Source organism: Plasmodium berghei (assembly GCF_900002375.2).
Source record: "Plasmodium berghei ANKA genome assembly, chromosome: 3".
Lineage (NCBI taxonomy): Eukaryota > Apicomplexa > Aconoidasida > Haemosporida > Plasmodiidae > Plasmodium > Plasmodium berghei.
This window is the reverse complement of record NC_036161.2, coordinates 566,545-583,357: the sequence shown is the minus strand read 5'-3', so window position 1 is coordinate 583,357 and position 16,813 is coordinate 566,545. Positions and strand designations below refer to the sequence as shown.

The following is a 16,813-nucleotide window of genomic DNA, read 5'->3' as shown; positions in this document are numbered from 1 at the left end:
ATTTCATTGTTGTAAAAAATGTAAAAAATGTAGCTTTTATGTCATAAAATATTAAATATATTATTTTTAATCATTTAAACAAGTATGATAAAATATAATAAAAAAAGTGGTTATCTTGACATTTATTTTAATTTAAAGCGATTATTTCTGGATTCCCACCAGACCTTAAATATGAAAAAAACAATCCGTAGAAGTAGTAATAATATTTTTATTGTTTTTGATACTAATATCGCCAAAACTCTTATTATCAGCAATAAAGACTTCTTAAATACTTTTATTTCCCATAATCTTAACTCTTGATCAGCTTGGAGTTTTTTATGATTATTACTTGAATCGGTCTCATTATATTTCGTCCCAGATAAATATCCTTTATTTTCCAATTGGTTAAAGCTTTCTTGTTCTGATGCAGAATTATTTTCATCTTTGTTTGCTATTATTTTATCTTGTTTTGGTTGTATTCCTAATTCACCATTCCTTTTATTATCAGACTCTTTTTGTACTTCATTTTTTTTTTTTCGATATCCATAAATTATGTCTTTCGTTTTATTATCTACATCTGCTAAAATCCTATTATTTCTAAAGTGCATTACATTCCGTTCAAGGTATATCCCTCTATCGTTTACAAAGTATAGTTCCTGCAAAGAAATTAAATATTAACACATATATAACCAATTTTAATTGTTGGTTTAACTTAACACACGTGTTTTACCAATACATGAAACAATAATATAAGGTTAATGTAAAACGATAGATACGAAAACTATAATGAAATATTATTAATAATAAAAGAAAACAAAGTGTAACTTACATTTTTGGCATATTCAAAAGAACAAATAACAATTGAAAAAAGAACATATTTTAAAATACTGATTCTCATGTTTACCTTTATTTATTAAATAAATGAACTAATATATGTAGTTTGAGATAATGTCAGTAACTTGCTATTTATTCACAAAATAGCAATATTTACTAGTTTTTTGTTCTAAAATTTATGAATAAATGAATATATCTATAAAAAAAAACGAATTTATTTCATTTATTAACTTTTTACACTCTATAAAATTAATTAATGTAATTGTTATAATAAATTTCGTTATTTCATTAAAATTGTTTATGGATATAAATATTATATTTTTTTTCAAAGAAATATTAACTTTTCTCTAAAAAATACACCGTTTTTAATATTTTAATTATAAAAAAATATATGTATATAATAATTTTCCATAAAATATATTTTTTGGAAAATTGGTATACAAATAGGCTTTTAATATAATTTATAATACGCTGGTGATTTTAGTGGTAAGTTTTTAATATTTTATAAACTTATATTTTCCTATTATTGTTTACATATGAACACATTAATAAATATCTATTAAAATAATAAAATATTGGATATATTTTTTTATATGAATAAATAAAGACATAATGAAAAAATTAACAAATCATTGTTGCTATTTATATTTAAATGGCTTCTTATTTGTTATACTTCTCCAATTTTAAGTATTACTTAATAATATTCTCCATTTTATTTACCATTTTTGTGTAAAAATATATTTTTTTATATATTAGTATGTAATAATTTTATTTATAAATATATCTATGAATATACAACATCAAATATATGGTTTCTATTAAAATAATATAAATATACATATTTTCAAATATAATTCAAACAAATAATCAAATTATAATATTAAATCACAAAAATAATACATATAGAACCAATATATTGAATGAGATACCAATTTATTTTTATCTCAAGTCGAAAAATGAAATACACTTAATACTATTAAGTTTTATTTTCATTATATTCATTTAACAGATGTTAAGACGCTTTTTGTATTTAAACACTACAATATTTTGACTTTTATAAATAATAATTAAGTCAAATAAATATTATAATTCAGTTATAATAGAGAATTTCACCATATAGAAAATTTCTTTATGTTTTATTATAAAATAAGAAGCAAATTCTTGGCATATATCATATATACATAATACTTCTTTATATGAATAGGCAAGTTTATTATTTATTATTATTTAAATTTATATATTTTTAAATTCGACTTCAAATATAAGTTAATTAAATTTGTCATATAAATAATCATTTTTTCTTTATAAATACAAATAATAAATGGTACAGGATCAGCCTGCATAAGCTTGTATATATTTAATAATAATATTTTTTCTCTACGGAATTTATAACCAGGTTTTTCATTTTTTTCGTATCAACTGATTTTATAATTATTTACATCGGTCTTTTCCTTCCAATTGGATTTATAACCTTTTCATTTTTTTTTCTTCAATTTCTATCTCCATCCAAATTACAAATGCTAACATAAAATTATGAAAAATATATAATATTTTATATTGAGAAAATATTTTAAAAATGGTATATTTCATAATTTCCTTTTATTTACCATTCACATAATAGCTAAAGTAATGGGTATTAAAAGAACTATAATTGAAATTCCAATTTATTTGCATTCTTTGAGTACATTATCACCTATTCATGTTGTTTCATTTCCTTTTACTTCGGTTCCAATATTTTTTGGTTTAATTACTTGATTTGCCAATGATTTTTCAGATTATCTTGACCGTTTTAATCAGAATTCCAATTTTCAGATGATTCCTCAGACAATTGCAGTGTTCTACTTTGTTCCTTAGAACTTGATGATAGTGGAGTGTGTAGCATTTTTGATGGGTTTGTGATAAATTATTTTTTTCTAAAGATGGCAAAGTTTGCGACTACGGTTATGTTTGTGAATTTTCTAATCCATTTCCATGAATTATATGTTCACTATCTACTATATTATCTTTATTTTCTGATTCACTACCCTGAGATTTGGGGTTTTCATCCGTACTTTCCTGTGAATCCAAATGCCCATAATTTTATTTCTTCTATATTTGGAAGCGTATTATTTTGTGAATTTTTTTATAATAATTTGTTCTGAGATCATTATAAACATGTTTCAACATATCATATAAATAAAGATATGGGTTATAGGTGGTATAATCGCCTATAAATATATTAAAATTCTTGCTTACATATTTTTATATATTTTTAAGTGGTTATCATAGAGTATTTTGAAATGATAACTTTTCATAATTTCATTAAATACAATTTTTTTATATTTGCATTTTCATTATTAATACCATTATTGTCCAACAATGACTCCAAAAGAACCAAAATAAAATACCTGGACACCATATTTTTCATTTTTATTAACTCAAAAATATTAATAGATGTATAATGTTATGTTTATATGCTAAATTTAAACAATTCATAAAAACCTTAATAGTTTTATGCTAGCAATAGTTATCTGTTAAATTCAAAAAGTTTTCGCCTAAAATTATTTGGAATATGAAAATCAGAAAATAATACATATATGTGTGGATTTTAAAGTGAGTTCAATATTCCTTTAGTTATATAAACACATTTTAAAACACAAATAACTAGTTTAGCTGATTCTTTTTTAAGTGTCGAAAAGCGAAGCGATCAGAAAATAATACTGAAGTTAACCAAGAAATATTTATTATTTAATAATCGTCAATGCACAAAAGAAATATTATAACTTAAAAAAATTGATAGCTCAATACTAATTCAAACATTTATTTAACAGTTTTTTATAAACCACAACAAAATAAAAACAACTTCCTAATGAATTCATATTACACAAATGTGTACATTTTTTAAAGGGATATACACTTAAACGTTATGACTACAAATAAAAAAACATAGATACATATATATAATATTGTCCATATCGATAATTTAGTAGCTTCACATAAATTGTCCATGTATGAGAATTACATTTATTTATTCATTTATTTTGTTATTATTCTTGCTGTTAATGGAATATTGTATATGCAAAGGCATAAATAATACATTCAATAGATATACCTTAAATAAATCCATAATACTCCTATTTTTTATTTTTTTAAATAAACTAATTAGAGTATGTATTAATTTATCATAAAGACACATATTTAAAATATGGATTATCAATTATATATGCATAATGAAAAAAAGGTGTAAATTCAAACAAATTATAGATAATACAGTTTTATAAGATTGAGATTCATATATAATTATGTGGTGTACGCATCAAGCAATATTTCAGTACATGTCATTAGTACATTATCCTTTTTAATTTATAAATAGTAGAATAATAATATTATTTAAATACACGAGTTGTTTACTATTATAAAATTTACTAAGAACAAGTATACCTATATATATTATTATTTTAACTACTTTAAAGTATAAGTTATATATACACCAAAACATGGTTCTTAACAAATTTTGTATTGTGAATTCAATATTATACTATTACACTTTATACTAAATATAAAAAGATATAAACTATTCCTATTTCATAATTTCATTTTAACAAAAATTAAAATGTTTAATTTTCCAAAACTGTATAATGTAACTAAAATTCCAATTGTTTTTATACACATATCATGCTGCATTTTTGTTATTAATAATATAAAATAATTAATTACAAAATATAATGATTAGAATTTATGTGATTTATAAGAGTTATTATACTATTAACAAAATATACCATTAAAATATATAAATATTATAATTTAATAATATTTATTAAGTTATGTATGCACACACATCAAATGTAACTATTATATTTTATGAAAATGGATTATCACTATGATTCCTTCATGTGAATTTTTATCTTCCTGTTTTATTTATAACTTTCAAGTTAAATAATAATATTCCATAATCATATATGTTTTTTTTGTAAATTATTACTTATTATATTTATTAAATATTCAAACAAATGAACATTATAAAATCTAAAAATTAAATAAAAAAAGAGCGCAGACCCAGAACCTAAAATTGGTTGTAAATTTGTTATTTATATAAACTTATAAAACAAATGAAATCATAATTTCATTTTTTTATTCCCACACAAATATTCATTTCTTTATTAGTAATCATCGATTATATTTATATTTTTTTAATTAATATTTATAAATTATGTGTTTATTACACACAAATGATTTTTTATTATTTACAAATCAGGACAATGTAATTATAAAAACACCATTAAAAGGGGAAATTATAAATAAAAAAAAATAAAAAATGGTCATCATCACATAGGGGAATAAACGTATATATAATGTAAATAATTTTTGTATTCTAAAATATACGCCATATTTTAATGATGAAAAAACATATTTATATTACAACTACTTATATTGTTCTGTTTATTTCATCTGGTAACAATAAAGATATTTAACTAATAATTACAATGTTTATATTACACATTTTATTTAACATAATTTATATAATTTTGTATACTTCTATATTAGCACACTTTATTATTTTTCAACATTTATATGCAGAGATCATTTGTGGCCAACAATTTGGAGAAGACAAACCAAACCATGGTAAACAGTTAAACGATTTTAATCCACACCATAATCTAAAAATATGGAATTTTAATAAATTAAGTTCTTCAAATGAAGAAGAAGATAATAATAAAGATGATGTCTTTGATGATGAAAACCATGGGGAATCCGATTCAATAAATATCGAATCCTTTGGAAGTAAATATAATGCTCAAAATAATCAATTCACATTATATAATGACCCCCAAAATAAAAATTATCTTAGTTCGTTAAAAAGTGTTAATCGTGACAATGAACACCCAAATAAAAAAGTAACTGTACCTAAAAACTCATTTATCCAAAACTTTAATGCACCAACATTTGACTCTGATCTTTTTAATGTAATAGATATTATATATGGTGTAAATACAGAAAAAGAAAATATATCATTTATTTACGTGAAACTTCGAACTTTAGAAGAACTTCGAGATATATTACGTAAGTTTTATAATGATAAAGGTATTGAATTAAAAGACGTATTAAATAAGCACCATCAAATAAATAATGAATTAAGTGAAGTATTTAAAAAGTATCAACCTCAAACAAACGAGGTAATAAATGAAATGATCAATTTGCACAATCCTCTTTATAATTTTTATAATAATCCTCCATTGGGTAATTATAAATTATATACATCATCTCAAAAAAAATTGGTAAATACCTTAATTCCAGCACTTAGAAAAGCAGAATCCGAAATAGAAAAAGGTATTATGTCTATGGAAAGTACATATGAAAATTTAAGTAAGATTAAGGCTGTAGAATTAAAAGACACTCTTGAAAAATATGCTAATGATGTGATGAATTACAATAATAAAATATTAGATTCTATAAAGGATCCATTAATTCTCAATGATAATAAAGAAATTCAATTTATACAATTTCTAATTGATACTTTAAATTCTGAAAAAAAAACACAAAGTATTAAAAATAAACTAAAATTTTTACTAAATCAATTTAAGGAAGCTAAAGAAAAATATAGCTGGCATAAGAATGTATGTACAATAGTTCATATATTTATGGCTAAATTTATAAAAGGTGGATATCCATATTCAAATAATCAATATTTTAATGATTTAAAATTGATAGCAAGCAAACGTGCTATTCTCATTTATAATGAAGATCGTTTAAAATCTTTAGAAAAATTATATAAGTACCTAAAGGAAGTGTTATTTCATATTTTTAAAATGCTAGGAAGAATATTAATAGACAATCCTGATCCACAAAACAATCTAATATTTAAAGATGAAATTTATGAATTTGATATCTTCATACACAAATCTAAATTCACATCATTAAAAAATCAATTTTTTGAAATATTTAAAGATGAATGGGAATCTTATAATGGCAAAACTATTGATGGATCTGACAGTATAAATCATGATAAGATCTTAATTTTCGAAAATATGAACAAATATAAAAATTTGATTGATTCTATGGAAAATTCTCAAAGAAGAGGGCTTGAAGAAAAAAACACGTTTCTTGATGAAATACAGAAAAAATTAGATAAAACAACTTATGAAGAAAGAAAAGAAGGATTTAAGTCTTCTTTAGAATTGGCAAAAGCATGGGAAAAAAAAAAAGAAGAAATATTAACGAAATTAAATAAAGATAATAATGAAACTGCTCAATTGGGAGAACAAATTAAAGATTCATTTAAAAAATGTTCGGATATGATTGCTGAAAAAAAATATATGAAAGAATTAACATTAGAAATAAACGAAAAAATAAAAGGCATATCTGACAAACAGGAATATATTAAAAAAGCAATTGATTTAGAGAAGGAAGTAAAAAAGAACATCGTATATATTGATGAATTAGCTAAACAATCACCATATCAAATTAAAAAATATGTAGAAACAAAAGATAAAATATATAATACAATAAAATCAAAGTTCGAACAAATCTACGTAGGTGATATTAATCAACTTTACAATGAATTATCTTCCATAGTTAAAGAAAACGCCATCGATAATACGGAAGACAAAAAAAAACTTGAAGCTTTAAAATCAAAAATAAATGATGAGTATAACAAAATCGAAAACATGAAAATTCAAATGGATGCATCACATTTAAATATTGTAGAAGATAACAAAAATACACTCATAAATACCATTTTGGAAGCTAAAAAATGCATATATAAAGATATTAAAAACGAGCTAAATAAAATGTTAGACAATTTTAAAAATAAAAAAACATATTTATTAAATAATATAAATGATTACTCTAAGCATAATGACGAATTAAGTAATTATAAAACTACTATTTCAAAAATCAGAGATCAATATAATGAAAAAACTAATATAGACAATATACAAGAAGAAGAAACCAGGGAAATTCACGAAAAAATCAAAGAATATATGATGAAAATATCGACCAATGAAGATGAAATATTAAAAAACATCAATGAAGTGAAACATATGAAAGACAATTTCTTAGATAAAATAAATATATATACAAATTTTGATGACATTTATAAAGAAAATATCGATTCAGAGCACAATCAATTTAGTGAATTAACAAAAAAAATAGAAACAGACGTTTTGAACAAGGAATTGGATGAATATGAAAAAATATTAGGTGATAACAAAGCTTTAATTCTTCAAACCACCAAATCCATTGAAGAGGAATATCAAAATATAAGTATCCTAAATAAGGCAAATGAATATATAAAATTATGTGAGAATGCAACTGAATTAATAAAAAATTTTCATAATAAACGTAATGAATTAAGTGAAATTTTAAATAAAAATATTGAATCCATAAAAAATACTACTTCAATAGGAAAATCGTATACAGACAAATTTTTAAACACATTAACAAATAAAACAAAGAAATTAGAGAATATATTCAAAGATGCATCTCTAAATGAACACGAACAAACTAACAATGAATTGAAAAAATATTTTAATAATTTAAAAGAAAACTTAGGGAAGGATCCCAAAAGTACACTATCTCAACAATTTAATGAAAAAGAAAAACTTTTTAATGATATTATACAAAAAAATGTAGATATAAATAAAAATATTTCAAATATCGAAATAGAAATTTATGCATCAATTCATAATATTAGCGACGAAACAGAAAATGAAATTGAAGAAAATATAAAATCACTAAATACCCAAATATTTGAAAAGGTAAAAACAAACGTAGCCAATTTGAATGAAATAAAAGAAAAATTAAAACAATATAATTTTGATGATTTTGAGAAAGAAAAAAATAAAAAATATAATGATGAAATTAACAAAATTAAAGGTGATATTACAACCTTAGATAACAAAATCGATAAAAACATAGCGAAATTAACGGAAATAGAAAAAAGCTCAGAGAGCTATGCTAGTGAAATAAAAATCCAAATAGATAAATCAGAAAAGGTAACGGATAAAACCATATATAAAGAAGAACCAAAGGAAATTGAAAAAAAAATAAAAAATATAGTAACAAAAATAGATAAAAAAAAAACTATATATGAGGAAATAAATAAATTATTAAATGAAATATCAAAAATAGAAACCGATAAAACTTCAGCAGATGAAGTAAAAGATATAAATGTGTCATATGGGACAAGTTTAAGTACCCTATTTTTGGGAAAAATCGATGAAGAAAAGAAAAAGGCTGAAAATACTATAAAATCAATTGAGACGTATATCGAAAATTTTGACATTATAAAAAAAAAATCAAATGAAATGCAAATGGACATAGACATGGAAGCTCTTAATATATCATATGACGAAGACAAATATCGGAGTATTAATAAGGATAATGAAACATATTTTGTAGATATTCATGAAAAATCTTTAAAACTAAAAAATGACATTTCGGGGATATCAAATATAAGTGATATTAAAAAAGAGTTACAGTTGAATGTTATAGATGCCCAAAATCATAATAATGAAATTAATCAGTATTTAAGAAAAATTTCAGAAACATATAACATTTTAAAATTAAATAGTATTCAAAATATTGTTGATAAAATAAAAGAATATACTAATCAAATCGAAAAAAATAATAAAAATATAAAAAATGAATTAGACAAAACACAAATCACAGTTGATGCCCTCAAAACTGAATTCGATTTAAAAGCATGTGAATCGAAATTGGATTCGCCTATTGACGATAAAGATATTGATGATTGCATAAATAAAATTACAGATTTCAAAAAAATTATGTTAAGCAAAGAAGATTATTTAAACATTTGCTATAAAAATTCTGAAGAGCATAATAAAATTGCATCAATAAATTTTAAAAATATAGAAATGACGGATAACCAATTTCAACACATAATAGAAATTAAAAGCAATATTGACACTCACAATCATGATTCTAATATTGGTAAATTAAATGAGCATAAGGATAAATCTAAAGCTTATAAAGATGAAATTGATAATAATATAAAAAAATTAGAAGAAAATAAGAAAATATTTGAACATTATAAACAAGAAACAACTGTACTTTTAAATAAATATTCTTCATTAGCATTAAAAAATAAGTTTGATAAAACAAAAAAGGATTCTGAATTAATAATAAAGGAAATAAAGGATATACACAAGAATTGTATCGTTCAATCGGAAACATCTGAACAAACAATGAACATAATAAAAAACGAACAAATTTTTATTGACGACAGCAATGCTAATAATGATAAATCTAATAAAGCAATTATATCTATTCAAGGATCCTTGGAAAAATTCAAAACTCAATTATTAAAAATAAATAATATAATGAAAAAAGCAAATGACTGTTTAAAAGAGGCCACAGGCATAGAGGAACAAATATCAAAATTATCCATAAATAATCAAGATACTGAATTAATAAATAACGAAATTGAATTAAATGATTTTAAGAAACTTTTATCATCTCTCAAAGAGAAAAAAAAACATATTGAAGATCAAGAAAAAGAATTAAATGAAGTTAATTCTCAAATTAAAAATATAGAAAGCGATGTAAACCAGTATAAAAAATATTACGAGATTGGAATTATAGAAAAAATAAATGAAATCGCCAAAGCAAATAAAGAAAAAATTGAATCAACAAAAGAATCAATAGAACCAATAATACAAAATATAATATCTTCTTTTAATGCAGATGATTTAGAAGACATTGGCGATAATGAAGCGTTGAAAACATATAAAGCAAACATGAGTAACACATATAATGAGTTTATGGAATCATACGATCTAATAAAAAAATATTCAGAAACGGTTTCAAAAGAATCCACAATATATGATCATATTAAAAATGCGCGAATCGACGCACAAAATGAATTCTTAAAAAATATAAAAAATGAAAATAAAGCTAAACTCTATTTAGATGATATAAAAATAAATGAATTTGATAGAATAACCATCTATTTTATAAATAAATTAAATACTTTGAGTGATAAGTTTAATAGTGAATATTTAAAAATTAACGAAGGATTTGATAATATTTCAAAATATATTGATAATGTTAAAAACTCAGCCGATGAAGATTCATTACTAGATGCACGGAATAAAATAAAACAGGAACATTTGAATATTATAAGGAAAACATATTATGGTTATAAATATGAAGCAGATAACATATTTAGGAATATTGTTAAATTAGCAAATTCTTTAAATATTCAAATACAAACCAGCTCAGGAATAGATTTATCTAAAAACATTAATGCAGCTATATTATCATACTTAAATTCCCAAAAAAAAGATTCTCTAATCTTTATTTCATCGCCCCAAAACATATCAGAAACATATACAAAAATAAACAATTCTTACAATACTCTTCTTGATATATTTAAAAAAAGTCAAGATTTGCAGAAAAAAGAACAACAAACATTAAATATTATGTTCGAAAATCGACGTTTATATGAAACAGTGCAAGCGACCAATGAATTAAAAAAGACATTAAATGATTTAAAATATAAAAAAGAAAATATATTAAATGACGTTAAACTCGTTTTGGATAAATCTAATGAGCTAAAACAATTATCATTTGGTTCGCAAAATTATGATACTATTTTAGAACCATCAAAGTATAACCAAATAAAAACAAAAATCGATAATTATGAACAGGAAAAAGAGCAACTTGGAGCAGATTTTGATGCAACGACTATGGAAGAAAAATTGGACAATATCATTAAATCTATCGAACAATTAGAAAATGATTACAATTCTCCAGAGGAAAATAATAATCTTTTACAATCTAAAAAAAAACTAAATGAACTAACTAAAACATTTAATACTGAAATCAAAACCATTGAAAATAAAATAATAGAAAAAAATAATTTAATTAATAAATTACTAGAGACGAGAAAGGAATGCCTACTTTTTACGAATATATCATTAATAGAAACTCTTAAAAATAAATCAACTAATTATTCGAAATTTATAACGTCTGCAACTAAATTTTCAAAAGAATTTTTAAAATACATTTATGATACTTCCAATTCTTTAAATGATGATATAGATGCATTACAAACTAAATATAATTTAAATCAAACAAAAAAACATGTATCAAGTATATTTGCAGATGCAAATAATGATAATAATGATTTAATAGAAACGGAAAAGAATGCTACTCAGGCAATTAGCAATTTGACAAAGTTATTTTCAATAGATTTACAAAATACTGATGCCAACGCATTATACAATAATAAGCTACAAATGATTTATTTCAATTCTGAAGTTCAAAAATCAATCGAGCGCATAAGACAACTATATAAAAAAACGCGTGTCTTTAAATTATCAAATATAAATCATATTAATGAAAAATATTTTGATACATCTAAACTATTTGATAATATTATAAAGTCGCAGAAAAATAAATTAACAGAAAATCTAAATAATTTAAAGGAAATTGAACAATATATTTCTGATCAAAAAAATAATTTCCTTTATATACGAAAAGAAACTATAAATCCGAATTTAAATACACTTAAAGAGATATATAATAATATTATTGCCCGTGAAAGTGAAATATATGAAATTGAAAATATTAATAATAATGAAAATGATAATATAACCTTATATATGGATACAGTTACCAAATTAATGGAAAAAATACAAAATATCTTAGATTATGTTACAACTCATGAAAATGATCATAATATAATCGGGCAAGATATTCAAGACAATGATGAAAATGATGTATTAAAAATTAAAAATAATTTGAAAAATACAATCCAGTCATTTCAACACATTCAACAGAAAATAAATGAAACCACGACACAATTTTATGATAATAATAGCATAAATAATATTATAACTACTATATCAAAAAATACAAATGATGTAAAAACACATATTTCTAAGGATTTAACTATAGAAAGCGAACTCATACATATACAATATAATTTAGCAGATATTAAAAATGTTTCGTACGAAAGCCAAAGTCCTCAAGTAGCTAAATATGCTAATACTATACAAAATTATGTCGAAGAACAAAATAAAAAAATTGAAAATAATCCAAACATCGACGAAATAGAAAATACAATAGAAAAAATCAAAAATTATAATAAAGAATCGGAAATCAAATTACAGCATATTTTAAATCACCAAAAACACGTTACATCAATAACCACAGATATTATTAAAATTCTTACTTTAATTAAATCCGAGTATAATAATAATATCCCATATAAGGATGCTATAAAGCATGAAAAAGATAGCAATAATCTAATTTATGATTTAAATAATAGTCAAAGTATACTTAACAATTTAATATATAAAAACAAAAACATTATAAAACATTTAGAATATAAAAAGCAGAACATTCAAAATAGTATTAATTCATACACCATTAATATACAAGAAACAGCAGAAATAAAACATCATAGTAATACACACCATGATGATATTAATGATATAAAATATACAAATCAGGGATATCCAAACTCAGATCAAAATAATTCCCTCGAAACAAGAAGCATACTGAATTATATTAAATACGCCGGCGCAGTTGCGTTTGGCTTTGTAGCGGTGTATATAATTGGTAAATTCAGAAAAAAAGATGAAACAAATAAAATTTATATAGATAAATCTGAGAATATTTATTATACTAAGAAAAGTAAATATCAAAGACGTGATGAATTTATAGAAATAAATATGAATAAAGATTGATAACTTAAATAAATGTTAAAAAATAAAACACCATCATTTTGCATTTTCGAAACAATTTTTCATATGTATTCTTAATTATAATTACTATAATTAATTATAAAATATATGCCCCTTCAAGTTAAAATTATAATAAATTTATAACCCAAAATTGTAAAAAGTATCTTTATGGATATTTTTCATATTTAATATAATCATTTTATATTTTAAATATTTTTTTTGTTTACATATATAATTGTTAGATATTGAATGCTGCATGTGCAAATATATTTACAAAATTATAATTTATAATGGAAAATTAATATTTCTAAAGATCATTATAATTATATACAAAATAAAATCACTGTCTTAAAAAAAGTGCCACCATGCCTGTTCAAATATTTCCTATCTCTTATTTTTTTTAATTTTCATGTTTTTTATTTTTTTGTTTTTTTAATTTTAACTAGTATTATGCAAATAACATTTTATGCTATATAAAAATATATTTTATAATTCACATTCATTTTTAAAAAAATATGCATCAATACTACAATGCATAACTTTTACGTCTTAGGAATTATATTAGCAAAATATTATTTAGTGAAATTGAGATTAAAATTAATAAAAAAAAATTACAAAAAGCGTGATCCATTATAATAGAATGTTCCCATTTTATCATATTATTGTTATTATGAATATGAAATATTATAGTTATGTAATATTATTGTAGCAGTAGCAACTATGTATAAACATAATATTTTATCAGCTTAAATTAAATTTGTTTAATATTTAAAAATACAAGCAATATATTTTATACTCTAAAGAATTATCAAGAAAACGAAAAAATAAACGGAAAGGAATACAAAACTACTATTTTTATTTAATTGTTGATATATCTATATATACATATCTATAATTATAGATATATTAAAAATATATATTATATAGTATTATATTAAATTAATATATTTTTTCATATTGTCTTTCTACGTGTATATTTTATTTTTTTAGGTCTTGACTTACTATTGTATAAAAATAATATAATTTTTTTTATTAATATACAAATATATAGTGAATATGCAGAACTATCCTATACTTACATCCATACATTGTATACATTTATAACCCCATAAATAACGAAATATTAATAAATTTTAGTTTAATTAAATATAAAAATTGCATATTCATAATGGGATATATTAAAAAATTATATATATAATATAATTAAAAATAATAATTTTTAGATATTATAATATTAGAAATTAATAATAATAATATTTTTTGATAATTCAATATTTATGAAAACTTCGGTTGGTGATGTTGTATTCTATTCAGCCATTTAAATAAAAAATATACAAAATTATTGTTTAAATAATTATCAATTTTTTATAATCTTTCCAAAATATTTTTGTTTCAATTTTGAAATATACTTTACAACTTTTTGATTTTTTTATCTTCAAAAAATATTAAATATCTTTAATATTTTATTTGAATAAAATGAATAAATGGCATACTAAAAATCTTTTTATTTTTTAAGCTTATTCCTATGTTTGAACAATAAAGTCTTTGCGACCGAAGCTAATTCAGAAGGTGACCCCCTAACCAGATTTATTCTACACAATCCTGAGCAAAACATAGTTGATCTAAGCAATACTACGTAAGAAAATATCACAGTATATCCATATTTAATATAACTATAGATATTCATGCATCATGTATAATGATATCATATACATATTTATTCAAATACGAACCTGAATAACGATTATAATTTAAAATATCATTTATAAATACATTTATCTTTTTTTTCAAATTAAAAATAGATTTACTTTGTCCAATAATGATTCCGAAGCAATAGATGAACAAAGCAATCACCTTCTATGTAAAAGTTCTGAAGAAACTGAAAATGTGCTAAGTATTATGAATCACGCAGTAATGTTTTTACAGTATCATAGTAATAATATAAATAGTGACAATTTATATTGTAAATATTGCAATGATGTAAATATATTCTTTAAGGAAGCCGAAGGCTTAAACATTGCAAAACTTAATATTAAGATCAAAAATCACAATAAGGTATAGATTCATGAAAACTATTTTTTAAGTTAATCTAAAATAAAAATATATTTATTATATATATTTTTTTTCTTAGATATCACTATATGATGACATAATAAGCACTCTATGGGATCCAAATGTTGCCAAATATTTCGATAAAACTTTTATTGATGGTATATAAAAATATAATTAAATAATCACTTAGTATATGTTTATCACTAAATTTTATTTTAATACTATATATTTATATTTTTATCTTTCATTTATTATTTTTCATAATATTTTAATTTACATGTGTGAAATATTATAATTTTTTTAGGACAAGTTATCCGTATATATCATCCAAGTTTATTAATGATACAGCAACGTTATAAAAAATACAATTTATTATTCTTTATCTATAAAAGTTAATGTAAGAAACTTTTTTTCCTTTTTCCCCTCTTAAAATCATATTTTTCATATGACTGCACTATAATTTATACAAATATTTTATTTATTAAAATTTTAGGTATCAAGCAACAAAACTATAATTGCCTATTTACATATGCATGTAAATGGCCAAAACAATTAAAATACAGAACATAATATAAAAAGGATCATAGACTGTTTGAAATCATTCGAAACTGGCATTAATTTTTCAGAAAAATTAAAAAAATTATCTTTCAGCTTATCTGGGTATATAATTACAAAATGCCACGAATATGTTGAAGTTACCTATACCAGCCTTGTAATAAATATACAAATTTAATATCACAATAATTTCATTTTATCATTATTTTATTTTGTTATTATGCTACTTCCATTTTACCAGTTATCAACATATACAATCTCTATATAAATATACATAATTATATTATATTCATACAATTTTATAATATTTTCTTTTATATATTTATCTATTTTTTTATTCGTAGATTAATGGTTCTGATTCCACAATTCCAAAGTATTCCATTAAAAGAGAAAAAGCAATACAACTGTTAAATATTACCAAGTTAAAAGACATGTTTTCTACGAAATAAATATATATTATCAATATTGTCTTTTTAACACTCTAATAGTGTGATACACATATTAATAAAATATATTTATTTTCATACATGATTCCTATGATAAATTAACATGATAAGAACGACTTTTTTTCTTTTTAAAAATGTTTATTTTGAATATAACATGTTTATACATTTTTAGTATATTTTGCATGTGTTAAATTTTTGGGCATTTTAAACATAAATGTTATAATTTATTATTCAAATTGACATTTTAAAGAATCT

General features: G+C 21.5%; 2 protein-coding genes and 2 pseudogenes across 2 annotated transcripts, besides 2 other annotated features; 2 read left to right on the top strand and 2 right to left on the bottom strand.

Annotated features, from left to right (window-relative positions):
• Positions 1-122: 122 nt before the first annotated feature.
• Positions 123-877, bottom strand: PBANKA_0316700 (fam-b protein; the record flags this gene model as incomplete). The annotated part of the gene is made up of 2 exons (XM_034567607.1): positions 123-635; positions 809-877. 2 exons carry the CDS (start codon positions 875-877, stop codon positions 123-125), a joined length of 582 nt encoding a protein of 193 aa, XP_034420047.1.
• A 1,411-nt stretch (positions 878-2,288) lies between these two features.
• Positions 2,289-2,889, bottom strand: PBANKA_0316650 (annotated as a pseudogene).
• Positions 2,289-2,889: a sequence feature (BIR protein, pseudogene;~PIR protein, pseudogene).
• Positions 2,890-5,186: 2,297 nt separating this feature from the next.
• Positions 5,187-13,508, top strand: PBANKA_0316600 (reticulocyte binding protein, putative; the record flags this gene model as incomplete). The annotated part of the gene is made up of 2 exons (XM_034567596.1): positions 5,187-5,244; positions 5,371-13,508. 2 exons carry the CDS (start codon positions 5,187-5,189, stop codon positions 13,506-13,508), a joined length of 8,196 nt encoding a protein of 2,731 aa, XP_034420046.1.
• Positions 13,509-14,989: 1,481 nt separating this feature from the next.
• PBANKA_0316500 lies at positions 14,990-16,561 on the top strand (annotated as a pseudogene).
• Positions 14,990-16,561: a sequence feature (fam-a protein, pseudogene).
• Positions 16,562-16,813: the final 252 nt, after the last annotated feature.